Here is a 27319-nt window from a genome sequence, read left to right as displayed (position 1 = left end):
GTTCCCGCACACACTGCCTTGTAAATGTTGTATTGCTAATTAACCCCACATGTTCATGCATAGCTCTTAGGCTCTTTAGGTGGACAGTATTAGCCAATGAAAGATTTTACATGAGTAAATGGAAAGGTAATAACCTATAACCCAGCTATTATGTTATAATAAAAGTAACTTATACCATATGGCACCATACATGTATACAGCTATTAAACAAAAAGTATTTATTAACAAGTGTACATAAAAAATTTATAAGACCTACTCTCTAAGTTAGATGACCTTGCAGCATTCTGGTTTTTTAGTTGTTCTGACCATACCTGACACTCACTCTAGGCAGAAGGATGATGTTCTTTTCATTTGTTTTAAATTTATTTACTTATTTGGCTGCACTGGGTCTTGTGGCATGTGGTATCTTCGATCTTCATGGAGGCACGAAGGATATTTAGTTGTGCCATGTGAACTCATAGTTGTGGCATGTGGGATCTAGTTTCCTGACCGGGGATAAAACCTGGGGGCCCTGCATTAGGAGCCCACAGTCTTAGCCACTGGACCACCAGGGAAGTCTTAGAAGGATGATATTCTTGAGTAGAATTTCTTTATCTTTATATTTGCCATTTGTTATTGCAATAGGGCAACTCTAAAACCTTGTACCTATTGGCTAGAAGAAGGATGCAAACCTTGGATACCATCTCTAAGGAGAAAGTTTACAAATCCTATATAACCAGTTGATGCAAAGGTGGAGATGATCTCTGAGATATTGTAGCCATTCCACGTATCTTAAATTCCCATCATTTCCCCATGTGAGCCCATTCCCAACACGTGTTATGCCATTGAAAGTGAAGTGTTAGTTGCTCAGTAGTGTCCGACTCTGTGACCTCATGGACTGTAGCCTGCCAGCCTCTTTTGTCCATGGGATTCTGCAGGCAAGAATACAGGAGTGGGTAACCACTCTCTTCTCCAGGTGATCTTCCTGGTCCTGGGAGTTGAACCGGGGTCTCCTGCACTGTGGGCAGATTCTTTACCATCTGAGCCACCAGGGAAGCCTGTTATGCCATTAAACAAGCCAATAATGTCACCAATAATAACTCATTTCTGATAGTCATTGTGCTATAAAGCAAAGCTTCAGGTATTGATTGACACATGGTTAACAGGAAAGCCCATCTTGGGGCTAAGCTGTTAAGCTGGTGGACCACACCTAATTGGAAGGGTGGACTGTTGGCCCTGATGTCCAAGAGGGAATGCATGTATGGTATCACACCATACAGGCTGAAGTATGTATGTGAGCTACATACTTCAGAATGAGGTTTTAAGAGGACTGCTCACAGAGGTGAGAGTGCTGAAGGGTAAGGAGATAAAAGAGGTGCCCAGAATACTTGGCGAGGTAGGGGCAGTGATTGCAGTGACTGACAAAATCACGGTCCCCAAACACCCTGAGATGTTACAGCAATGACTGCATCTGGCAGGTGGCAACACTATAGAAGTGACAATAATTGTTATTGCTACCATTTATCGAGTACTAAGCCCAGGCTTTCAGTTCAGTTCAGTTTAGTCGCTAAGTCATGTCTGACTCTTTGTGACCCCAGGGACTGCTCCACATTATGCTCAGTTCTTAATATACTTGAATTTGATCTTTATAGTAACTATTTGAGGTTGGTATACAAAAATGAAGCTTGAGGGAGTTAAATAAGGTCCACAAGTTATCTAGCTGGTGCATGAAGCCACTATTTAAGTCATTTTTATCTGACTCTAAATCCCATATTTAGTTTTTAAAAAGAGGAGAATGATGTGGTTTAGCAGCTGCACATGTGAAAATTATGTAGATGATTTAGGCAATAAACCTAGACATGAGTCAACATTGTGATATGACTGTCAAAAATAAAATTATTTCAACCTTTGACAGCATTGCTAATAATGATAGCTTATGTATTTTAAGTGCTGTTCCTGGCCATGTGCCAGGCCCTATTCTAGATACTTTACATGTATTAACTCATTTTATCTTCACCACAATATTGCAAGGTTATCTTCTTTTTATGGAGGTAACGGAGGCCCAGATCAAAGACCTTGCCAAGGGTTCCAGTAGCCAGAATGTGGTGACTGAATGAGGAGAGACACCTGTCTTCTTCTGGCCGTGCCCAGATCTTTCCTTGTGCCTATAAAAGCAAGGTGGAGGATTCTGAGTTTATGAAACTTCGCTTCTTATTTACATGAGTGGTTCTTAGCGTGCCTAGAGTCCATCCAGGGGATCAGTGACAATGGAGAGTTCCATGCTCACACTCACAGGTAATAATTCAGAATCAGCACTTCAAACAACCTTCCTGAGTGATTCTAACATCAGGTGAACTCTGAGGATACTCTAGGAACACCAGTTCAAGACCAGCTTAAGATGAGATAGTTCAAGGGTAAAAGAAGAGTTGTCCCATGTCTCAAAAGAAGGCACCAAGAAGAAATTCTTCACACAAGAACACACACACACACACAAAGACAAAGAGAGAGAGACAGAGGGAGAGAGAAGTGCCTTATTCCTAAGCCACCCCACCACACACCCAGATTAAAAAGTATGTACAAGGACATTGATTTTTTAAATTTATATACCCAATATTACTTGTTACTTTATTTATAATGGCTTTGTTGCTTTTGTGACCATAGCAGTCATAAAAATTAAAATACATCCAGTAAAAACAATCTTTTAGAAGAATATTATAACACTGAAAAGCTGAAAAGTATATTTTCTTCAGTTAATAGACTGTGTTTTACAGCAATTTTAGGTTCACAGTAAAATTCTGCTAAAGTACAGCCCCCGAGTTCCCGCCACCCCCACATACACACACAGCCTCCCCACCAATATTAACATCCTGCTTCAGTATGATATGCTTGTTACAATCAGGGAACTGACACTGACATCATTATCAACCAAAGTTGATACCTCAGGGTTCACATCGGGGTTAGCTCTTGGTGTTGTATTGATACAATCCTTGGATTTTAACAAATGTAAAATGACACTTATCCACTATTATAGTATCATACAGAAGAGTTTCACTGCCCTAAGCCAACCCCCCCCCACCACCGTGCTCACTCATTCATCTCTCCCCTTCCAATTTATCCCTACAAACACCAGGAACCCCTGGTAATCAATGACCTTTTTACTGTCTCCGTAACTTTGTCTCTTTCACAATGTCATATAATTGGAATCATATACTATATACCCCTTAACATTGGCTTCTTTCACTTGGCAATACACATTTAAGGATCCTTCATGTCTTCTCACGACTTGATAGTTCACTAGCTTTATCACTGAATAATATACCACCCTTTACCCATCACCTATTGGAGAACATACTGTTTGTTTCCATATTTTGGCGATTATGAATAAAGCTTCTGTAAATATATCTGTGCAGGTCTGTGTGTGAACTTAAGTTTTCAACTCAATGCAGATAAATATCAACCTGTACAACTGCTGGATTACATAGTGAGAAGATATTCGGTTGTGTAAAGGACTGCAAAACTCTTCCAAAGTGGCCATACCATTTGCATTTCCACCAGCAATGAAAGAAGTTCCTGATGGTCCACATCCTTGTCAGCATTTGATGTCAGTATTTTGAATTATATTCATCCTAGTAAGTGTGTAGTGGTATCTTACTCATTGTTTTAGTTTGCAGTCCCCTAATGGAATATGATGTTGAGCATCATTTCATATGTTTTTTGATGGTCTGTATATCATCTTTGGTGATATATTTGTGCAGATATCTTTCCAATTTTTAAATTGAATTGTTAATTTTCTTATAGTTGAGTTCAAGAGTTCTTATTTATTTATCCTAGTTACTTATTTATTCTAGCTCTTTGTCAAATATTTCTTTTGCATATATTTTCTGTAAGGCTGTGGCTTATCATCTTATGATCTTGACAGTGTCTTTTGAAGAGCAAAAGTTTTTACTTTTAATGAAGTCCAATTTACCACTTTTTTCTATCATGGAGGATGCTGCTGCTGCTGCTGCTGCCGCTAAGTCGCTTCAGTCGTTTCCGACTCTGTGCGACCCCATAGACGGCAGCCCACCAGGCTCCCCCGTCCCTGGGATTCTCCAGGCAAGAACACTGGAGTGGGTTGCCATTTCCTTCTCCAATGCATGAAAGTAAAAAGTGAAAGTGAAGTTGTGTCTGACTCTTAGCGACCCCATGGACTGCAGCCTACCAGGCTCCTCCGTCCATGGGATTTTCAAGGCAAGAGTATTGGAGTGGGGTGCCATTGCCTTCTCAGATCATGGAGAATACTTATATCTAAAAAGACATCACCAAACCCAAAGTTAGCTAGATTTTCTCCTACATTATATTCTAGAGTTTTTAATATTTTATTAGGCCTATGATCATTTTTTTTTTCAAGTAGATGTCTGGTTATTCTAACACCATTTATTGAAAACACTATCCTTTCTCCAAGCTTCTCTTGTGGCTCAGCTGGTAAAGGCTCTGCCGACAATGCGGGAGACCTGGGTTCAATCCCTGGGTTGGGAGGATCCCCTGGAAAAGGAAAGGCTACCCAGTCCAGTATTCTGGCCTGGAGAATTTCATGGACTACAGCCCATGGGGTCACTAAGAGTCAGACACCACTCAGCTAATCCTTTCTCCATTGAATTGACTTTGCTCATTTGTCAAAGATCAGCTGACCATAATTGTGTGACTGTTTCTGGGCTCTCTATTCCATTCCAGTTATCTATTTATTTATTCTTTCCTCAATACCCCACCGCATTGTTTACTGCAGCTTTATGCTAAGTATTGAAGCGCTGTAGTGTTAATCCTCCAACTTTGTTCTCCTTCAATATTGTGTTGTCTATTCTGGGTCTTTTGCCTCTTCATATGAACTTTTGAAGCACTTAGTTGATAGCCACAAAATAACTTGCTGAGGATTTGATTGGGATTACACTGAATCTATATGTTAAATTGGAGAGAACTACATCCTAAAATTACTGAATCTTTCTACCAATGAACCTGAACATTCTCTCCATTTATTTAGTTCATCTCTGATTTCTTTCCTCAGAGTTTTGTAGTTTTCCTCATACAGATCTCAATACCTATTACGCCCAATTTATACCTGAGTACTTTTGTGTGCCAAGGTAGGTGGTATTACATTTTCAGTTTCAAATTACAATGGTTTATTGCTTGTATACGGGAAGTTGATTAACTTCTGTACATTCACTTTGAATCCTGCAATCTTGCTAAAATTCATACCTGTTTCAGGTCAATCAAGTGGTTGATTTTTTTGAGATTTTCTACCTAGGTGATCATGTCATCTGTGAACAAAGAGTAGTTTTATTTCTTTCTTCCCAATAGACAAACTTTTAAATTTCCTTTTCTTACCTAATTGCATTAGCTAGGACTTGCAGTAGAATACTGAAGAGGAGTGCTGAGAAATCCTTGCCATGCTCCTAACCTACGGTAGTTTCTTTCCATTCGGTATGATGCTAACTGTAGGTTTTTGAAGATGTCTTTTATAATGTGAGGAAGTCCTCTCTCTATTCCTAATTTGCTGAACACAATATAATTTTAATATAAAAAAGTACCAAAAGCAGCGTGTACAGTTCCATCCTGATTTTGTGAAAAAGGTATTTTGCATTGAAAAAAAAAAAAGAATGGAAAAATTTGTGGACTACTTAATTCAAAGTAGTCCTTTTGGGCTAAAAATTGGGTATTTTCGTCTCTACCTATTTCTGTATTTTCTAAATTCTTCAGAATGAACCTATATGTATTTTTTTTACAACAGAAAAAAATTATGAAAGCTGATTAGGTGTTCTAGAAAGAATGATTTGCAGACAGAAGAAAAAAAATTAGAGGCTAAATAAAGTAGAAATCTAAGAAGAGAAAACTGATTTACTAACAGGGTCAGCACGAGAATGTAAGCTCTCTGAGGGCCAGGGGTGACCGAAGGATGCCCACAGCACAATAAATCAAGTCACTAGTGTCTCAGCTTTGACTATGAAATGCCATTTGGCATTCTGAGCATGATTTTGGTGGGTTTGGAACCAGGTTTCTGTCTTTCCAAGTAGTTTTTGCTCATTATTTTAGAAGGAGGAAAGAGAAAGAGAGATTGAAACTGAGCTGAACTACTGAATCAGGAACAGAATGATGTGATAGGTCCTAAGAGGGGAGGAGGAGCGCGCCCCTAGCCCCAAGGTTGCGGGGCGGAGCGCGGGCGGCTGGTGCCGGGCTCGGGAGCCCCGCGCACACGTGGGCGGCGGGAAGGGGGCAGCAGCGCCCCCGCCTGGTTCCCGCGCTTGGGGGCCGGCACCTCCGGTCCTCCCAGGTGCCTCGAGAGCGCATACCGCCGCCGGCGCTCTCCGGGTTCGGGGGCTTCCGCGCCTGCCGTTTGCCCGGGGCGGTGGCGGCGGCTACAGGCAAGGGGGGCGGCGCTGGCACTGCCCTGCGGCCGGCGGGTTGCAGCGAGCCCCGCGGACCGGCTGGAGCCGGGCTGAGCCACCGCGCCCGCATCGCGCCGCACACCGCCGAGGCTTTCGCCGACCGTGGCTCGGGCGCGCCCGGGCGGCGTGGGGACCCTCGCCGGGCGTCGCGCCCACCTTCCCAGGGGCCGCGGCCGCGGGCACCTCGGGCCCGCGGCCCCTCAGCCTCAAGTCTGGGAGCTCCCGGCCCTACTCTGACATTGCCTATGGGGATCCGAGAGTTTCCCGGCGGCGCACCCAGGGGCAAAGGCATCGCCATGTGAGTAGCGCCCCGGGCGCGGGGGCGCGAGCGGGCGGCGGGGTGGCCTTCGGCAGCTGGGACACTGGCAGTCTGAAGCTGGGGAGGGGGCGGCGCGCGCGGCGGAGCTGTTTGGGAAGTTTAGGGCATCCTCTCCCTCGCCACTCGCCCCAACCTGCTCTGCCCCGAAGCGCCCAGTGCCGGGTCCGGAGACGGGACCCGACGCCCAGGCTGCCGAGGGAGCTGGGGGAGCGGTGGAGCGGGGAGGGGCCGCACCTGCCCATAGCTCCCCGGGCTGCGCCCAGCTTGCCCTGGGATCTCACCCACATTCTCCCCCGCCCCTTCTGTCCCTCCCTACCAATCTGCCCCCGGCCTCAGTGGCATGAGGAGGTCACCGGACGTCAGCCCCCGGAGACTGTCCGACATCAGCCCCCAGCTCCGGCAGCTCAAATACTTGGTGGTGGACGAGGCGATTAAGGAGGATCTGAAATGGTCGCGCTCGGTGGAGGACCTCACCAGCGGGCCCGTGGGGCTCACGTCCATCGAGGAGCGGATCCTGCGCATCACCGGCTACTACGGCTACCAGCCCTGGGCGACGAGCTACAAAAGTAAGACCACCCCCACCCCCCATACCCTCCCAGGTGCCCCCCGCCGCGCCTCCACCCCCGGCCCCATTTTCCTGGTCGGCTGGTGCAACTGCCTTGCAGTTGGCTCAGCAGTCTCCGGGAGCGCGCCCAGGCGCGCGTCCATCCCCTCCCTGCTGTCCTGCCCGCACACACAGACCCGGGTTTGCAAGTTTTAGGGAGAGGCCTGGAGACGGTTCCTTCGGACCTTTAGGAATTGCTGATCCGTTTTCTTAACATCCTCTCTCCTTCCCACAGACATCTCTCTGTATCTGCTTGCACTTGAGGTGTCACGGGAGACTGGAAGCTCAGTGAATTCTTGTTCTGTATGGCTTCTCTGTGGATCTGAAAGTGTTAGCTGCCCCGGGTTGGGTCTCAGATGGCTTAGTGAGAAACAGCAGACGCTGCACGCCTGAATTTTAACTCTTCCCTGGATCCCTTAGGCCTGATGATGCAGGAATTACTGGGGTCTTCATTTTAGATCTTTTTCATTCCCTTTGTCCTGAGTTTGGAGGTTGCCTGTGGATCATTCTAGTGATTGGCATTTGGTCCTTGAGAGATGAATGCTTGGTTCCAGGTGGAGCAGCTGAAACTTTTCTTTGCTAGTGGCTCCAGCTGATGGCTTTGGCAATGCTGTGATCAGTTTATACAGACATTACCTGTGTGACCAGGGCTAATTTGGTGGGGATTTCTTTCTCTCATTTGGAAGAGAGAAGGTGGCTACAACAAACTCTGGAACCTATAACTCTGAATCATAATTTGGTGATTCCATCACTGTTGTTCTACAAGCAGAAAGAGAGCCATTTACCACCTCCGTCAGTCCAAGAAATGAGTATTGCTTCATTCCATTTGTAATCAAGACTAACAGCTTAATGATTTTGAGATGTGGTTTTATCCTTCAGTACTTGAAATTGAAACATATTTTATCAGTCTTTAGGAAAAAAAAAATCAGGCTTTTGTAAATTAATCATACTGAGTTCTAAAAATATGTCTACCTTTAGTTTTTCCCTAAAGCCCTTGGTTCAAGACAAAGGTCAATGGTATGCTGGCGGTTAGCTGGTAACTTTTAAGTTATGTGCAGGAAGAAGCATATGATTTTATAATGTTTTGTTTTATGCCCTTACTTGTTTTTAAAGGATGAGAGTGATTGCATTTAACTCCGTATCAACCTTTAAAGGTTATCTGCATCTCCTCCAATCTCCTGGTGCTAATGCTAAAATTGTAGCTGATAAATGGGCTTTGGATCACAGAAGGAAGGGACTAAGTTTTCTTTTCAGCTGAGAAACACTGGGTATAGGATAAGAGAATGAAAACCCATTGGAAACGATTTCTCTTATAGATAAGGGTAGGACTCTCAGTTTCTATTTCTGCTTTCTAAATTTCTATTAGACATTGTCTCTTTCTTATTTCTGTTCTCAGCTCTCTTAATAAGAAATTAGAATTGCCTAAATAAAGACAATTGTACAAATTACAGCCTTCCTAGCATCATCTATTTAGGCCCTGAAGTCCTGAGATTTATCATTGTAATTCTATTTGTGACTGGTCCTGTGTGCTTTGTAGAAATTTTCACCAAGGTTCATGACTCTGGGTGTCGGTGGGGAGCTTACAGCAGTGATTGATTGTGTTTCGTCCAAACATACTTAATAATTAAGGCAGGGAAAAGACCATATGGAAATTGAGTCTCTTGTACCACCAGTGGTATTCTTAAATACCTTCTCTGAGGCTTCATTTAAAGAGTAAATATCAGGGGACAAGGTTACTGTGGTCATTGTGATAAGAAATATCACTTTACTCCACCCTCTATTCCTGTGAAGATTCTTTTTTATTCCAAGAGATCTCCTTTTTACTAAAATGCTTGAGGTGACAACTGACATTTTGATGAATTAATTGGATTTTAAGTTTAAATTTAGAGAAGCTCATGTTTTATTAATGTAGCCAAACACATTTTAGGGCAGTCCTTTGGTTGTTTGCCACTTCTACCCAAGTAGAAGAAAATAACAATAAAAGTTTATTTGTCTGTTGGTATCAGTGAGTTATTTTGTTGGTTAATAATTACACTCAACAAACTGGAAGAGATGATGATTACAAAATACTCTTCTCAAGGTGTCAAGAGCAGTTAGGGAATGTTCCAAGCCTTATCCTTGATATTATGACATCACCTTTGGTTCATCTTCTCTGTGTCCCCACTGAGGGAGTTGACAGTGAGGGTGCCTGGTTAGTAGAGAGTGTAAGTAAGCTGCCTTTATGCTGCTGCTGCTAAGTTGCTTCAGTCATGTCCGACTCTGTGCGACCCCATAGACGGCAGCCCACCAGACTCCGCCATCCCTGGGATTCTCCAGGCAAGAACACTGGAGTGGGTTGCCATTTCCTTCTCCAAGCTGCCTTTATAGCAGCAGATATTATTGACTGACCAAGTATTCATTGTTGTCCTCTTAATTTTTAGACTGTTCATCAGTCGTTTTTGACTCTTTGCTAGCCCATGCACTATACAGTCCATGGAATTCTCCAGGCCAGAGTATTGGAATGGTTGGGCTTTCCCTTCTCCAGGGGATCTTCCCTGCTCAGGGATTGAACCAGGATCTCCTGCATTGCAGGTGGATTCTTTACCAATTGAGCTATCAGGGAAGCCCCTGTTTGGGGCAGTGAAGGTAAATGAGGTAATTGGGAACAGTGAAGCAATGATCTTTGCTCAAGATTCTGAGCCCAATCAATGAGATGAATGAATTTCCCTGTAGCCAAGGGACTTTTTGTGAAGAATTGCTTTTTTAAAAAATCCTAAAGGCCCCTGGGTCTGTGAGGGATGGTTTGTATGTAACATTCAACTGACAATTAAGCTACAAGCTGGTGGAAGGGTGGAATTCCTCTTTTCAGTTGCCACAGTCCTCCGATTCCACATTCCCTGTTTCTGAACAAAAATATTGCTGGACAGCATTCTTAGGGGTGCCTTCCCTGGTGGCTCAGATGGTTGAGTCTGCCTGCCAAGCAGGAGACTCATGTCTGATCCCTGCATTGGAAAGATCCCCTGGAGAAGGGAATGGCTACCTACTCCATGGAGAATTCCATGGAGAATTCCATGGACAGAGGAGCCTGGCGGGCTACAGTCCATGGGGTTGCAAATAAATGGACACGATTGAGTAACTGACACTTTTCACTTTCATTCTTAGGAAGTCCTTGGCTTCCCACTTGTACGTGTATCCAGAGCCCAGAAGGCATGTGGTCCAAAGTTCAGCTCAGTTCAGTCGCTCAGTTGTGTCTGACTCTTTGCAACCCCATGAACCACAGCACGCCAGGCCTCCCTGTCCATCAGCAACTCCCAGAGTTTACCCAAACTTCATGTCCATTGAGTCAGTGATGCCATCCAACCACCTCATCCTCTGCCATCCCCTTCTCCCACCTTCAATCTTTCCCAACATCAGGGTCTTTTCAAATGAATCAGCTCTTCACATCAGGTGGCCAAAATATTGGAGTTTCAGCTTCAACATCAGTCCTTCCAATGAACACCCAGGACTGATCTCCTTTAGGATGGGCTGGTTGGATCTCCTTGCAGTCCAAGGGACTCTCAAGAGTCTTCTCCAACACCACAGTTCAAAAGCATCATTTCGGCTAATTCATTTCAATGTATGACAAAAACCACTGCAATGATGTAAAGTAATTAGCCTCCAACTAATAAAAATAAATGGAAAAAAAAATTTAGAGAAAAAAAATAAATAAATGAAATATGATCTGCTATTGGGGAAAAAAAAAAAACAAAAGCATCATTTCTTCAGCACTCAGCTTTCTTTATAGTCCAACTCTCACATCCATACATGACCACTGGAAAAACCATAGCCTTTACTAGACATACCTTTGTTGACAAAGTAAGTCTCTGTTTTTTAATATGCTGTCTAGGTTGGTCATAACTTTCCTTCCAAGGAGTAAGCGTCTTTTAATTTCATGGCTGCAATCAAAGTAGTTGCTCAGTTAGTGTTTGTTGAACTAGGGAATGGATACGACCTGAAACATTGACCTCTGAGAGAGAAAACCTTTGAATGTACATCATAATGCTTTGTATTGTTTACTTCTTTATGCTCACTTATGTTAGGTTGGAATTTGCTTTACCTTTTCCTTATTCTTCCATGATGAGTGCCATCTTTGGCTTTTTGAACCACAGACTAGACTAGAATCCTTTTTTTTTTTAATGGTTTTAGTTTATTCTAATATAGCAATTGGATTGCCTGATTTTATAGCGTTAAAATAATCTTGCATGCCTATGGCAAACCCTCATGATTTTTTTTAAATTGAAGTATAGTTGATTTAAAATGTTGTATTAATTTCTGGTGTACAACAAAGTGATTCAGTTATACAGATATCCCTTTTCATTTTCTTTTCCATTATGGTTTATTACAGGATATTGAATATGAATTCCCTGTGCTATATAGTAGGACCTTGTTGTCTAGCCATCCTATATATAATAGTTTCTATCTGCTAATCCCAAATTCCCAATCCCTCCCTCCCTCATCTGCCTCCATCTTGACAACCACTATAGACCAGAATTCTTTTTTTCCCTTAATTTATTTATTTTTAATTGAAAGATAATTTCAATGTTTTGTTGGTTTCTGTTGTACATCCACATGGATCAGTCATAGGTGTACATGTGGACCAGAATTCCTTTTTTGTTGTTTTGGAAACCCTGACTTTATGAGACTATTTTACTTGAAATATGGTCCTTGCCACAGTGGGCCAGAATTCTTGCTGGCAAGCTTTCATTTAACCCAGGGATTCTCTCCTTTTTTTTTTTCTTTAATTTTTTTATTTTTTTCTTTATATTGTAGTGGTTTTTGCCATACATTGACATGAATCAGCCATGGATTTACATGTGTTCCCCATCCCGATCCCCCCTCCCACCTCCCTCCCCATCCCATCCCTCTGGGTCTTCCCAGTGCACCAGCCCTGAGCACTTGTCTCATGCATCCAGCCTGGGCTGGTGATCTGTTTCACCCTTGATAGTATACTTGTTTCAATGCTGTTCTCTCTGAACATCCCACCCTCGCCTTCTCCCACAGAGTCTAAAAGTCTGTTCTGTACATCTGTGTCTCTTTTTCAGTTTTGCATATAGGGTTATCGTTATCATCTTTTTAAATTCCATATATATGTGTTAGTATACTGTATTGGTCTTTATCTTTCTGGCTTACTTCACTCTGTATAATGGGCTCAAGTTTCATCCATCTCATTAGAATTGATTAAAATGAATTCTTTTTAATGGCTGAGTAATATTCCATAGTGTATATGTACCACAACTTCCTTATCCATTCATCTGCTGATGGGCATCTAGGTTGTTTCCATGTCCTGGCTATTATAAACAGTGCTGTGATGAACATTGTAACCCAGGGATTCTCATCTTCCATGCTACTGACACTTGGTAGCTGAATAATCCTTTATTATGGAGGGGGGGATCATCTTGGGCATAGACAGGTTTCTAGCAGCATCCCTGGCCTGTAGTACACCCCTCCCCCCAGCTGTGACACCCAAAAGTGTTTCCAGACAATGCCAGATGTTTCATGGAGAGGTGAAGAGTCCTCATTTAGCCTCACTCCAAATTTCTGCTGCAAGTGAACTGTCTTCCCTGGAGCGATAGGGCTCACTTAGCGGGCCTGCCTTCTCAGTTCTTGGCCTTCTCTTCCTTCTTCCTAGACTGCATCTTGTGTTTCCAGAGGGGCCAGGCTAAAATGAACCACCTTCTGCAAAGAACTGGTTGCTTCTGCAGCTAACATGATTCTGTACCCACTCACTGTAAATTGATACCCTGTAGAAGGTGCTCAAGAATTCAGAACAGTTTGGATAGCTTTTCATTTTTTAAAATTGTTACTGGAGTGTAGTTGCTTTACAGTGTTGTACTAGTTTCTGCTGTACAGGGAAGTGGATTAGTAATACGTGTACATATAGCCCCTCTTTTGGGGATTTCCTTCCCGTTTAGGCCGCCACAGAGCAGTGAGTCGAGTTCCCCGTGCCATACAATATGTACTCATTAGCTGTCTCTTTTATACACAGTATCAATAGTGTATATATGTCAAGGCCAATTTCCCAGTTCATCTGACCCCTCCCTTTACTGCCTTTGTGTCCATACCTTTGCTCTGTATTTCTGTTGTGCAGATAAGATCATCTATACCATTTTTCTATATTCCTGGATAGCTTTTCTAGTGACTTCCTTTCCCCTCCCACCAGGGCCACAGCAGAAGAGAAATGACCAGCTGGAATCTCTTTTGCCTCCCTCTTCCTTTCATAATTCTCTGGGGTAGACACCAGTTGGGGAGGAGATGTCTATGGAGGGGAGGAGATGACCAGAGACCAAGAATGAGCCATCCTAATAGTGGACAAGGAGGCCCCAGGCCCTCGGTGCTGTGGGGGACTGGCTGCATTTGGTTATAGAATGATTGGAGTAGTGGATCTTGGAGATCTCAGATGGAGGTTCTTATGCAGGATAAAAGACCATCTATATGTGTTCCTTTATTTTCATTTATTCCTTTAGCAAAGTTTTACTTATTCATTTAATATGGCTGTGCTAGGTCTTAATTGCAGCACTTCGAATTTTTTATCTTTGTTGCTTCATCTGGGATCTTTTAGTTGGGCACGTGGGGTCTAGTTCCCTAACCAGGATCAATCCCAGGCCCATTGTATTGGGAGCATGGAGTCTTAGCCACTGGACCACCAGGGACATCACTCATTTAGCAAAATTTTTAAGAGCATTTACTCTATGCAGCATACACAGATCAGAGTTGGGAGAAGATGTTCACAGCCAAGGTAGCCCTTGTCAAGAAATCAGTCAGTCAGTTTAACTCAGTCGTGTCTGGCTCTTTGCGACCCCATGAATTGCAGCATGCCAGGCCTCCGACATCCTGGAATGTGAAGTCAAGTGGGCCTTAGCATTACTACGAACAAAGCTAGTGGCTGTGATGGAATTCCAGTTGAGCTATTTCAAATCCTGAAAGATGATGCTGTGAAAGTGCTGCACTCAATATGCCAGCAAATTTGGAAAACTCAGCAGTGGCCACAGGACTGGAAAAGGTCCGTTTTCATTCCAATCCCTAAGAAAGGCAATCCCAAAGAATGCTCAAACTACTGCACAGTTGCACTCATCTCACATGCTAGTAAAATAATGCTCAAAATTCTCCAAGCCAGGCTTCAGCAATACGTGAACCGAGAACTTCCAGATGTTCAAGCTGGTTTTAGAAAAGGCAGAGGAACCAGAGATCAAATTGCCAACATCTGCTGGATCATCGAAAAAGCAAGAGAGTTCCAGAAAAACATCTATTTCTGCTTTATTGACTACGCCAAAGCCTTCGACTGTGTAGATCACAATAAACTGTGGAAAATTCTGAAGGAGATGGGAATACCAGACTACCTGACCTGCCTCTTGAGAAACCTGTATGCAGGTCAGGAAGCAACAGTTAGAACTGCTCATGGAACAACAGACTGGTTCCAAATAGGAAAAGGAGTACGTCAAGGCTGTATATTGTCACCCTGCTTATTTAACTTCTATGCAGAGTACATCATGAGAAATGCTGGTTTGGAAGAATCACAAGCTGGAATCAAGATTGCCAGGAGAAATATCAATAACCTCAGATGTGCAGATGACACCACCCTTATGGCAGAAAGTGAAGAGGAACTAAAAAGCCTCTTGATGAAAGTGAAAGAGGAGAGTGAAAAAGTTGGCTTAAAGCTTAACATTCAGAAAACTAAGATCATGGCATCTGGTCCCATCACCTCATGGGAAATAGATGGGGAGACAGTGGAAACAATGTCAGACTTTATTTTTCTGGGCTCCAAAATCACTGCAGATGGTGACTGCAGCCATGAAATTAAAAGACCCTTACTCCTTGGAAGGAAAGTTATGACCAACCTAGACAGCATATTAAAAAGCAGAGACATTACTTTGCCAACAAAGGTCCATCTAGTTAAGGCTATGGGTTTTCCAGTAGGCATGTATGGATGTGAGAGTTGGACTATAAAGAAAGCTGAGTGCTGAAGAATTGATGCTTTTGAACTATGGTGTTGGAGAAGAGTCTTGAGAGTCCCTTGAACTGCAAGAAGATCCAACCAGTCCATCCTAAAGGAGATCAATCCTGAGTGTTCATTGGAAGGACTGATGTTGAAGCTGAAACTCCAATACTTTGGCCACCTCATGCGAAGAACTGACTCATTAGAAAAGACCCTGATGCTGGGAAAGATTGAGTGCAGGAGGAGATGGGGATGACAGAGGATGAGATGGCTGGATGGCATCACCGACTCGATGAGCATGAGTTTGAGTAAACTCCAGGAGTTGGTGATGGACAGGGAGGCCTGGCGTGCTGCGATTCATGGGGTTGCAAAGAGTCAGACACGACTGAGCGACTGAACTGACTGACTGACTGACTGAATAGAAACCCACAAATACTTACATCTAGAAAATAGACACATTATTTACATTTTAGCAGGGATGTGTTACTTTGCAGAAGGTTTCCCTAAAGGATGTTTTTAAATAGTGAGTTTACAGCATTTTCTAGTAAAGAAGTTTTCTAGGAATAGCTTTTGGAGAGGTCATGTTTATTGCTTAAAATGAAGAACACCTGTCTCCTGAGCGCATTTAATACTCCGTGTACTGTGCATGGCGCTGGTATATGCGAGCATTAATACAAATATATTTTTTTAATTAGGATATAGTTACTTTGCCATGATATGTTGGTTTCTGCTGTACAGTGAAGCGAATCAGCTGTGTGTGTACATACACCCGCTCCCTCTGGGAGCTTCCTCCCACCTCATCCCCTCATCCCACCCCTCTAGGTCATCACACAGCACAGACCGAGCTCCCTCTGTTACACAGCAGCTTCCCACCAGCTGTTTTATACAAGGCCGTGCACATTGCAGTCTTCCAGTTCAAAGTCCATTTTTATGTCTGCCTCTCTATTCCTGCCCTGCAAATAAGTTCATCTGCCATTTTTCTAGATTCCACATATGTGTGTTAATGTTTGTTTTTCTCTTCCTGACTTGCTTCATTCTGTATGACAGATTCTGGGTCCATCCATTTCTCTGCAGATGGCACAATTTTGTTCCTTTCTGTGGCTGAATAATATTCCATTGTAGATCTGTCTGTCTATGCCACATCTTCGTTGTCCATTGATTAAAAAAAATGCTGAAGCGTGTAGTTTTAAGTCATTTGTAGAGTAGAGGATAGGCTAGTCCCCAGTGACCAGCACGTCTCTGGTCCATCCTGGCCCGCCATTGGCTGCTTGAATCAAGACTCAGAGCATGTGGAATACTGAGCAAAGCCCAGTTTATCTGGGGGGAGGTTTCGTCTCTCAAGGTAGAAAATGGGGGGCATTGAATAACTCACGAAGTGACAAGGAAAAAGCATATTTCAGGGTCCTTTAGGTTTCAGATGTTAGGAAGGGTTTCTGTAATATGAGAGGGAGAGTTTTCTGGAGAAGGACAGTTTTTCTTCTCACTCTGCCCTTTCGGACCAGTCTGTGAGTAGCTGTTGCTGATGTTGTTTCCAGTGATAACTGGAACAGTGGCTCATAGTATAATTGAATTCATGGTGAGCAACTTCTGTTTGATCCTCCCAAAATAGTAAAGGTCAGGTCAGCAATTCAAAAATGAGCCACTTGGAAGAGATGTATAATTTGGTTGTAAAAGGTTATTTTACAGTGGAGCTTGGCATATGAAATTGTAGATTGAAAAGATTTATGCATTCTGCTTCATATTCTTTTCCCTTGTGGTTCATTACAGGCTATTGAATAGAGTTCCCTGTGCTATACAGCAGGACCTTGCTTATTCATCTTATTTATAACAGTTTGCATCTTCTAATCCTAAACTCCTAAACCATCCCTTCCCTACAACCATGAAGTCTGTTCTCTGTGTCTGTGAATCTGATTCAGTTTTGTAGATAAGTTCATTTGTGTCCTATTTAGATTCCACACATAAGTGATATCATATGGTACTTGTCTTTTTCTTTCTGACTTACTTCACTTAGTAGGACAATCTCTGGGTCCACCTGTGTTCCTGCAAATGCCATTATAGATGGAAAAGATTTTAAAGGAAAAAAACTTGGAGCGCAGGAATAAAGCATAACATTTTCCTAACATCTCAGAGAGTCAGTTTTATTCCTGAATATGAATACTTGCTAACAATTTAGTAAGTATTTTTGTGAGATTAGACAAGATAAAAATGCAGAACGGTTCTTTTTTAAGAGAACACGTTTGTCTCCAGGACACTTAGATCATCAGTTGCTGGTGATAAACCGTTTGCTGATGGTCCAAATTCTTACTCCAGGAAAACATAGTCTTCCTGGCCATAGAAGAGGTTTGGGCAAGGAGCTTTCTCACTGTTCTTCATAAGTCTATCCTGAATCTCTGCAAAGTGGCTAGTCTAAAAGAAATCACTCCAGCGGTGCGTGTTTTTCCTTTCCTTAAGTGGCTGGAAAAAATCAGGTGAGTTGTGTTAAAAAATGAATGCCGTGTGTATGAGCTGTGGACTCTGTTAAGTGTTTCCGTGAAAGCTGATAAGGATGCTGCTGGAATGTAGCCCGTCAGAAACCACAGTATTTTCTGTGCTGTTGGGAGAAGTGGAGGGAAGGAAACCCGCCCTGGGAGCCGCCCTCTTATCCCAGCAATGTCAATGCTGACAAGTTACTCATCTCTTCCAGTCTCTGTTTTCTTATCTATACAACGGGGGCGAATATAACAGTTTTCCAGGATGGTGTTGAGAATTAAATGAAATAACGTGTATCTAGCATCAAGCCCTTTGCCTGGCATCCAGAAATGTGCCTTTACTTCCATTTAGTCATTTTGCAAACTTTCAAAATTTTATTTTATTTTTGGCTGCACTGGGTCTTCATTGCTGTGTGTGTGCTTTCTCTCGTTGCAGAGTGGGAGCTGCTCTCTAGTTGGGGTGCATGGGTGCTCACTGCGGCGGCTTCCCTTCTTGTGGAGCACAGGCTGTAGGGGCAGAGGCTCAGTAGTTGCAGCTCACGGGCTCTAGAGCATGACTTAGTTGCCCCGTGGCGTGTGGGATCTTCCTGGACCAAGGATTAAGCCCATGTCGCCCGCATTAGCCAGTGGATTCTTTACCACTGGATCACCAGGTAAGTCTCTTGCAAACTTTTCTAACATCTGGAAGTTCCAGAATGTAAGTTATGGGAGACAGAATTCTTGCCTTAAAAATCTCACAGACTGGAGAAAGGGGCAAGTGAAATAATAGGGTGTGATAAAGGTTGGCGTTGGAGTGGTGTGTTTCGGATCAGAAGCTGGAGGAGTAATAAACCACAGGAAGTTGGTGGAGGGAAGAGCTGCATTTCAGGCTAAGGCATGGTGCTCATGCACAGCAGGGCTCATGAGCTGTTACTGGAAGGTCACCCAACTCGGCTGGGACATAGCACCACAGAAATGTGCAAGATGAAGCTGGACTGGGAGCAGAAACTGACCTTGTTCTCTGGTCATCTGCTGTGGGTCCCCAGAAGGGCCACCGATGCACAAATGCCACCTCACTCATCCAGGGCCCAGTCTAAGTGTCACTTCTTCCAGGGAGCTGCCCCAACCATGCTGGATGTGGTGAGGGATCCTTGCTGGAACTCCGGTGAGGCTGTCACTTCACTTACATCTTGTCACGGCTAGCTTAACTGTGTGTCTGAAATGTACAGGTGGAAAGCTGTGCAGGGGCAAGGCTCATCACTGGGTCTCCAGTCCTCAAGTGTGGCTCTTGGAACGTAGAATTATGATAATTCCATTCCCAGATCCCAGATCTGGCACCTCAGTCGATAAACATTTGTTAAATGTACTGGTGAAAGGCCGTTTATCACACACAGAAGTAGTTCCATCTCCATTTCTGTGGGGTCTTCCAGGATTATCCGGCACAGAACTCTTCTAATTGTGTTCCTCTGTCAAGATTTGGGGTGCCCACTGCTTGGTCCCCTAAGTACACTGGCATGCAATCCCAATCCCCAGCTCATGTCAGAGTGTTTCGCCTCGTTCTGATAACCTCACTTTAGAAACGATTTGGAAGAAATGAACAAGGAAAAAGAGAAAACGAGTTAGTGGAATTTAAAACATTTTCTAGAGGCAAGATTTAAATTTTGGGGGAGAGAGAGGTGAATCAGGGAAATGGCATGTCTTTATGAGAACAGTTGCAGTGGACACTTTTGGGAATATTTTCCCAGCTCAGCCTGACCCCGTGACAGCCCTGCACTATATCTTCAGGGTAGGCCCTTAGCATCATCTTCCTCCTGGACACCATGGATCAGATTGGAGTGGACCCTTGACCCAAGGTCACTGTATCAGTTTCCCCCTCCTGGATTTTGAGATTAAAACGAGGAGATTGTGGTCTAGTTAACATGGTCTTTTAAGTGTAGGAGAAGCCGAGAGGGAGCCATTCTGGCTTTTGTGTGGATAGAGAGACAGAGAAAGCTGGTCCACATAGAGGGAAGAGTAAGGCAGGTGTGTAAGCAACCCAGAGAGCCTTGATATTTTCCTGCACTCCATGCTGAGTACCATTTCCCTGTACGGTCCAGATCTTGTTGTAGCTCCTCCTCCAAGCCCCAGGAGACACCTTCCTGTGAAGTGAGCAGAAACTAAGTTTTGTCCCATGCAGCTGTGGACTCCTGGCTCAAGATTCTTAAGCCATTCCTGCTCAGGCCCATGAAGGACACATTCGTACATTTGATATGTACAAATAATTTTTCATTGGAAATAAGAAATCACTTCCTGACTGCTGAGATGATAAAGGCATTGGCACCTCCATCACTGGAGAACTTCAAAAAGAGGTGAGCACCTAGCAACCCCAGGGGCATTGAGTATTTCCTTACCCCATGTCAGGATTGAAGTAGACTTTTTAAAAATATATACATACACACACACACACACACACACATGATGTCTTTTTGTTCAATTCATTGGTGACTGTGCATTGATCAGTAGAGTAATATACCAGTTTTATTTTCTTAACTTATTGCAAAGCCTTTAAAGGGACTTGGGCAGTTAGGAATCTGGTCAGTTTTTTATAATGTTTATTTATTTGGCTCCATTGGGTCTTAGTTGCAGCACACGGGATCTGTGTCGCATCATGCAGGATCTTTCGTTGCAGTGCTCAGACCCTAGTTGTGGGCCTCGGGATTAGTTGCTCCGTGGCTTGTGGGATCTTTGTTCCCAGTCAGGAATCAAACCCATGCCCCCTATATTGTCCCCTGTATCGAATTCTCAACCACAGGACCACCAAGGAAGTCCCAGGAATCTGGTCAGTTTCTTGGTTAATAATGGTGGCACATTTTTCTCTCTCATGCATCTGCAGGTAGCCTTAATTTATGACAGTCTTTGAGAAGGTAGGAAATAAATTGCTCCTCTCAGGTGGTTTGCAACTGAGAAGGCTCGAGGCTGTTAATGGACTCCTGAGGCGGAGAAATTTTCAGTGTAACTTCTCAGAACCATTTTCTGGTTTTGACACATGTTTTCTGTGATAGTCACATTTGCTCCTTGTCAGTCTGTTATGCATCATCCATAGTACTTGGCTAGATAAGAATCTCTTAGAAGGATTATTTTTATCCTTTTTCATCATCTACTTTGTACCCATGTAGTGTTATAAAAGCTTGCCTATATCCTTAGAGTTTTTTTTCCAATAGGGTCAGAAGAAAGAGGCTTCTCTCAGAATGATGACTTTGCTTTCTTAGTTTTCTTTTTATAGGGTTTGCTCATTTTCAGTGAATGTATATTAAGATGCCCTGTTCTTAAAAAAAGGAATATAATTATGATTGTAGGTATGAAACGTTTGGGTTTTGTGCTGTATTCTTCTCATGCTGTGCAGGTGTGGGAGTTTAAGAAACACTCTTTAGTGACAAGCGCATTATGTTGGCGAATGATACGGAAAAAGGACTTGAACTTCTCTCCTCTATACAGTTATTTTATTTATTTATTTATTTTTTAATGTCTCTGCATTTTATTTTTTTTTCTTTTTTTAATTTAATTTTATTTTTTTCCATTTATTTTTATTAGTTGGAGGCTAATTATATATAGTTCTTTTAAAAGAAAGAATGAAATCGTTTGAAGACCATTTAAATGTCATAACCCAGAACAACAGATTTCAAGGGTTTATCCTTGAGAAAATAGATTGAATAGTTTATAAATATTTAACTATTTAAATATATATATATTTAACTCTTTTCTTTTAAGTCAGCATTTTGTTTTATTAAATATTTAACATAAGCATCTTTGGTAAGTATATCTGATTTCATGCCATAGGGGTGTTTTCAGTTCCATGAAGATTTTGTAATTCAAATTTATTCTAAAGAATTAGCCTCCAATTAAAACAAACAAAAAAAAAGGCGTGGTGCATACCTAAAAATAAATAAATAAAAAAACCCACAAATTTATTCTAAAAAAATGGGTAGTGGTGCATGTGTCATTGTGTTTGTTCTGTCTGAAACCTGCATGGGTCTTGTGTTTCTCTCAGAATACATGAAACATTTTCAGTGTGGTGGCTGGGAAGGTGGAGAAAGGAACGCTTTCAAACCAGACCCCCCTGCCACCATGCTCCCTCTTGAGAAGCCCATGGGCCAGGAAGGGACTTCAGAAAATCACTGTGGGGAATTTCAAATACCACTCATGGAAAGGTTCGTTGGTCTGTGATTTGGTAACAGATCAAACAGTGGAACTTACTATGAATACGTATTCATTTATTCATTAATCCAGTCATTCATTTTTCCATCCAGTCACTCACTTACTCACTCTTTCATTTATTCAGACATCAAATAGTTCACTGCTTCTAATGAGCAGTAAATATATTCACTTCTTAGATAAGCTGTACTAAATATATGGCATATATATACTAATATATGTACTAAATATATAACCTATTTCCTAGAAAACTATGGAACTGAGAAACCAGACAGACATATCCTAGTCCATGAAATTATATACTTTTCTCATTTAGGGCCATCCCACAGGTGGACTCCATGTTTCTTTTTGGTGTTTCTATAAGTAAATATCTTGGGGTATTTTGGATCAGATGTTTTGGATAGGGTCTGAACCTCAGGAAAGCTCTTTTTCTTGTTCTGCTGCCGTGGTGAGTGTTCTGATTTGTTTGTTTGTTGTAGCCCAGCCATGAAACGTGGTTTTCTTTCTCGTGTAATTGTGCGGCAGTGAAGAGTTTTGGCTGCGTTGATGAGATTGAGCCTGCACATTTCTTCCCTGATGTTTTCTGTCGCAGGCATTCAGTTTCTTTCCAGCTTTGAACAAAGCTTGCCTGAGACCTGAGACGTTTTTCTTCCTCTAACTTGAGCCCTACCAGAAATAGCAGCGGGCAGACTGGAATTCAGGGGAATTGAGATTTACTTCCAGCTCTGCGTGTTCTTGCCTGCTCGGCTGTCTGTTCTTACTCTGCTGTTTCTCCAGTTCCTGTAAGAGAAAATCCTCACGTCCACTGAAATACTCCTTTAAAGCTATTCTCTTGGTTGTTCAGCCTAAGAATCATAACACCATCCAGTTCTTCTAGATGTGAATGGAGTGATATTTCCAAGTGGCACCTCTACTTTTATAAGTTAACAAAAATCAAAACATCCTGATTAATGTGACTATTGTTTTAAATATATATATGTTATTGAAGATAGTCGATTTACATTGTTGTGATAGTTTCAGGTGTATAGCAGAGTGATTCGGTCATACGTATATATGTGTGCATATATATATTTTTTTCCCCTCAGATTCTTTTCCCTTATAAGCAATTACAAAACATTGTAAACATAGTTTACCTAGTTCCCTGTGCTATACAGTATATCCTTGCTGGCTCTCTGTTTTATGCATAGTAGGATGTTTATGTCAATCCTAAACTCCTGATCTATTCCCATGTCTCGCCCCACTGCAGCTGTAAGTTTATCCTCTATATCTGTGGCTCTGTCTCTGTTCTCTATACAAGTTCACCTGCATCATATTTTTTAGATTCCACTTTTAAGTGACATACAATATTTGTCTTTGTCTGGCTTACTTCACTCAGTGTGATAATCTCTAGATTCATCCACATTGCTGCAAACGATATTATTTCATTCTTTTTTCAGGGTGACTAATACTCCACTGTGTGTATGTACCACATCTTTATCCATTCAGATGGACATCTGGGTTGTTTCCAAGGCTTGTAAACAGTGCTGCCATGAATGCTGGGGTGCATGTGTTTTTTTGAATTATGGTTTTCTCCAAATATATGACCAGGAGTGGGATTGCTGGGTCATGAAAGTGAAAGTGTTAGTCTTTCAATCATGCTGGCTCTTTGCAACCCCATGAACTGTGGCCTGCGAGGCTCCTTTGTCCATGAAATTCTCCAGACAAGAATACTGGAGTGGGTAACCATTCCCTTCTCCCTACCCAGGGATTGAACCTGGCTCTCCTGCATTGCAGGCAGATACTTTACCATTTGAGCCACCAGGAGAACCCTTGCTGAGTCATATGGTAATTCTATTTTCAGTTTTTTAAGAAACCTCCATACTGTTCTCCATAATGGCTGCACCAATTTTCATTCTTACTAACAGTATAGTAGAGTTCCTTTTTCTCCACATTCTCCCCAGCATTTGTTATTTGTAGACTTTTGATGATGGCCATTGTGACCAATGTGAGGTGATCCGGGGGTCACTTTTCCATGTGCAGATGAATCTAAGTCTCAGGGGTGTGAGTTCAAATCTAGGATGAGGCTGGGTTGTCAAAGGACAGTGTCTTGTTCACTCCTCCCTGTCTTGCTTGCCTCCTTTGGCTTCCACCTTCTCTTGGAGCTGAGCACACGCACATCTCATCACGGAGAGAAGGCTGTGCATCTTTGGGACTGATGTTTCCTAATGGTCAGCAAGTGCCATCACTCAGGTCAATTCCTGGGGACTGAAGCCGAATCCAGCTTCTGTACCCCGACACTAAATTAAATCTTGGAGATATAGTTTGGGTAAAGTAAAAAACGATAACTTTATTGTTTTGCCAGGCAAGGGGGGTCACGGTGGGTTAATGCCCTCAAAACTGTGTGTCCGACCTGGAGGGGCTAGTGAGAGTTTTATAGAAATGGCTCAAAGAGCATGATCGGCTTGTGGTCATTTTTCTGATTGGTTGGTGGTGAGGTAAGTGGGAGTCAGCATCAACCTTCTGGTTTCAATGGGTCTGAGGTCTCTGTGCTTGTAGGCGGCATATGGTTAGCTTCTCCCACATCGTTGGGATGTCAGTATCTGCAGAACAGCCCGAAGGTGTGGTTATGTGTATCCCTTGTGGAGCCATACTCTGCCCCAGGGCTGCAGTGTTCCTTAACCGTTCCTCCCTTGTAAGGGTGTCCCTTCCTTTCCCTGAGCAGCAACTGTTTGAACCTGCGCATTGGAAATCAGGGAAGGTCTGGCAGGCTGAATGAAACCTATTCTAGAAATGTGCATCAGTTCAGTTCAGTAGCTCAGTCATGTCTGACTCTGCAACTCCATGGACGCCAGGCTTCCTTGTCCATCACCAACTACTGGAGCTTGCTTAAACTCATGTCCATTGAGTCAGTGATACCATCCATCTCATCCTCGGCCATCCCCTTCTCCTGCCTTCAATCTTTCCCAGCATCAGGGTCTTCCAGTGAGTCAGTTCTTTGCATCAGATCGCCAGAGTATTGGAGCTTCAGTCCAATGAATACTCAGGACTGATTTCCTTTAGGATTGACAGGTTTGTTCTTTTTGCAGTCTAAGGGATTCTCAAGAGTCTTCTCCAGTACCATAGTTCAGAAGCATCAATTCTTTGGTGCTCAGCTTTCTTTCTAGTCCAACTCTCACATCCATCCATGAATACAGGAAAAACCACAGCTTTGACTAGATGGACCTTTGTCAAAGTAATGTCTCTGCTTTTTAATATGCTGTCTAGGTTGGTCATAGGTTTTCTTCCAAGGAGCAAATGTCATTTAATTTCATGGCTGCAGTCATCATCTGCAGTGATTTTGGAGCCCAAGAAAATAAAGTCTCTCACTGTTTCCATTGCTTCCCTGTCTATTTGCCATGTAGTGATGGGACCAGATGCCATGATCTTTTTTTTTTTTTTTTTGCATGTTGAGCTTTAATCTAGCTTTTTCACTCTCCTCTTTCACTTCCATCAAGAAGCTCTTTAGCTCCTCATTGCTTTCTGTCATCAGGGTAGTGTCATCTGCATGTCTCGTTATTGATATTTCTCCCAGCAATCTTGATTCCCGCTTGTACTTCATCCAGCCTGACATTTCTCATGATGTACTCTATATAGAAGTTAAATAAGCAGGGTGACAATATACAGCCTTGATGTACTCCTTTCCTAATTTGGAACCAGTCCATTGTTCCATGTCTGGTACTAACTGTTGCTCTTGACCTGCATACAGGTTTATCAGGAGGCGAGTAAGGTGGTCTGGTATTCCCATCTTTTGAAGAATTTTCCATAGTTTGTTGTGATCCACACAGTCAAAGGCTTTGGCATATAAAGTAAAAGTAGATATTCTTTTGGAACTCCTTTGCTTTTTTGATGATTCAACGGATGTTGACAGTTTGATCTCTGGTTCCTCTGCCTTTTCTAAATCCAGCTTGAACATCTGGAAGTTCACGGTTCACGTATACTGTTGAAGTCTGGCTTGGAGAATTTTGAGCATTACTTTACTAGCGTGTGAGATGACTGCAATTGTGCAGTAGTTTGAGCATTCTTTGGCACTGCCTTTCTTCAGGATTGAAATGAAAACTGACCTTTTCCAGTCCTGTGGCCACTGCTGAGTTTTCTAAATTTGCTGACATATTAAGTGCAGCACTTTCACAGCATCATCTTTTAGGATTTGAAACAGCTCAGCTGGAATTCCATCACCTCCACTAGCTTTGTTCATAGTGATGCTTCCTAAGGCCCACTTGACTTCGAATTCCAGGGTGTCTGGCTCTAGGTGAGTGATCACACCATCGGGATTATCTGGGTCATGAAGGTCTTTTTTGTATAGTTCTTTTATGTATCCTTGCCACCTCTTCTTAATATCTTCTGCTTCTGTTAGATCCCTACCATTTCTGTCCTTTTCTGTGCTCATCTTTGCATGAAATGTTCCCTTGGTGTCTCTAATTTTGTTGATGAGATCTCTAGTCTTTCCCATTCTATTATTTTCCTCTATTTCTTTGCATTGATCCCTGAGGAAGGCTTTCGTGTCTCTCCTTGCTATTCTTTGGAACTCTGCATTCAGATGGGTATATCTTTCCTTTCTCTTTTGCCTTTAACTTCTCTTCTTTTCTCAGCTATTTGTAAGGTCTCCTCAGACAGGCTTTTTGCATTTTTGCATTTCCTTTTGCCTTTTTGCATTTCTTTTTCTTGGGGATGGTCTTGATCACTGCCTCCTGTACAATGTCATGAACCTCTGTCCATAGTTCTTCAGACAGTCTTATGAGATCTAATCCCTTGAATCTATTTGTGACTTCCACTGTATAATCGCAAGGGATTTGATTTAGGTCATACCTGAATGGTCTAGCGGTTTCCCCTACTTTCTTCACTTTAAGTCTGAATTTGGAGTTTGTGATCAGAGCCACAGTCAGTTCTCAGTCTTGTTTTTCCTGGCCGAATTGAACTTCTCCATCTTTAGCTGCAAAGAATATAATCAATCTGATTTCAGTATTGACCATCTGGTGATGTCCATGTGTAGAGTCTTCTCCTATGTTGTTGGAAGAGGGTGTTTGCTATGACTAGTGTATTCTCTTGGCAAAACTCTGTTAGCCTTTGCCCAGCTTCATTTTGGACTCCAAGGCCAAATTTGCTTGTTAGTCCAGGTATCTCTTGACTTCCTACTTTTGCATTCCAGTCCCCTGTGATGAAAAGACATCTGTTTTGGGTGTTAGTTCTGGAAGGTCTTGTAGGTCATCATAGAATCGTTCAACTTCAGCTTTTTCACATTACTGGTTGGGGCATAGGCTTGGATTACTGTGATATTGAATGATTTGCCTTGGAAACGAACAGAGATCATTCTGTCATTTTTGAGATTGCACCCAATTACTGCATTTTGCATGCTTTTGTTAACTATGAGGGCTACTGCTTTTCTTCTAAGGG

General features: G+C 42.7%; 1 protein-coding gene across 1 annotated transcript in view; it reads left to right on the top strand.

Annotated features, from left to right (window-relative positions):
- The first annotated feature begins 6116 nt into the window (after positions 1–6116).
- SLC35F3 (solute carrier family 35 member F3) overlaps positions 6117–27319 on the top strand; it is a 412819-nt gene continuing 391616 nt past the window's right edge. Inside the window, exons 1-2 of the mRNA XM_070471073.1 lie at positions 6117–6696; positions 7054–7283. Of these exons, the coding sequence (XP_070327174.1) occupies positions 6644–6696; positions 7054–7283 (283 nt within the window). The 5' untranslated portion in view covers positions 6117–6643. The remainder of the gene's footprint in view (positions 6697–7053; positions 7284–27319) is intronic.

The sequence above is a fragment of the Odocoileus virginianus genome, chromosome 7 (genome assembly GCF_023699985.2).
Source record: "Odocoileus virginianus isolate 20LAN1187 ecotype Illinois chromosome 7, Ovbor_1.2, whole genome shotgun sequence".
NCBI lineage: Eukaryota > Metazoa > Chordata > Mammalia > Artiodactyla > Cervidae > Odocoileus > Odocoileus virginianus.
The sequence above is the reverse complement of the archived record's forward strand: the minus strand, read 5'-3'. Positions and strand labels throughout refer to the sequence as shown.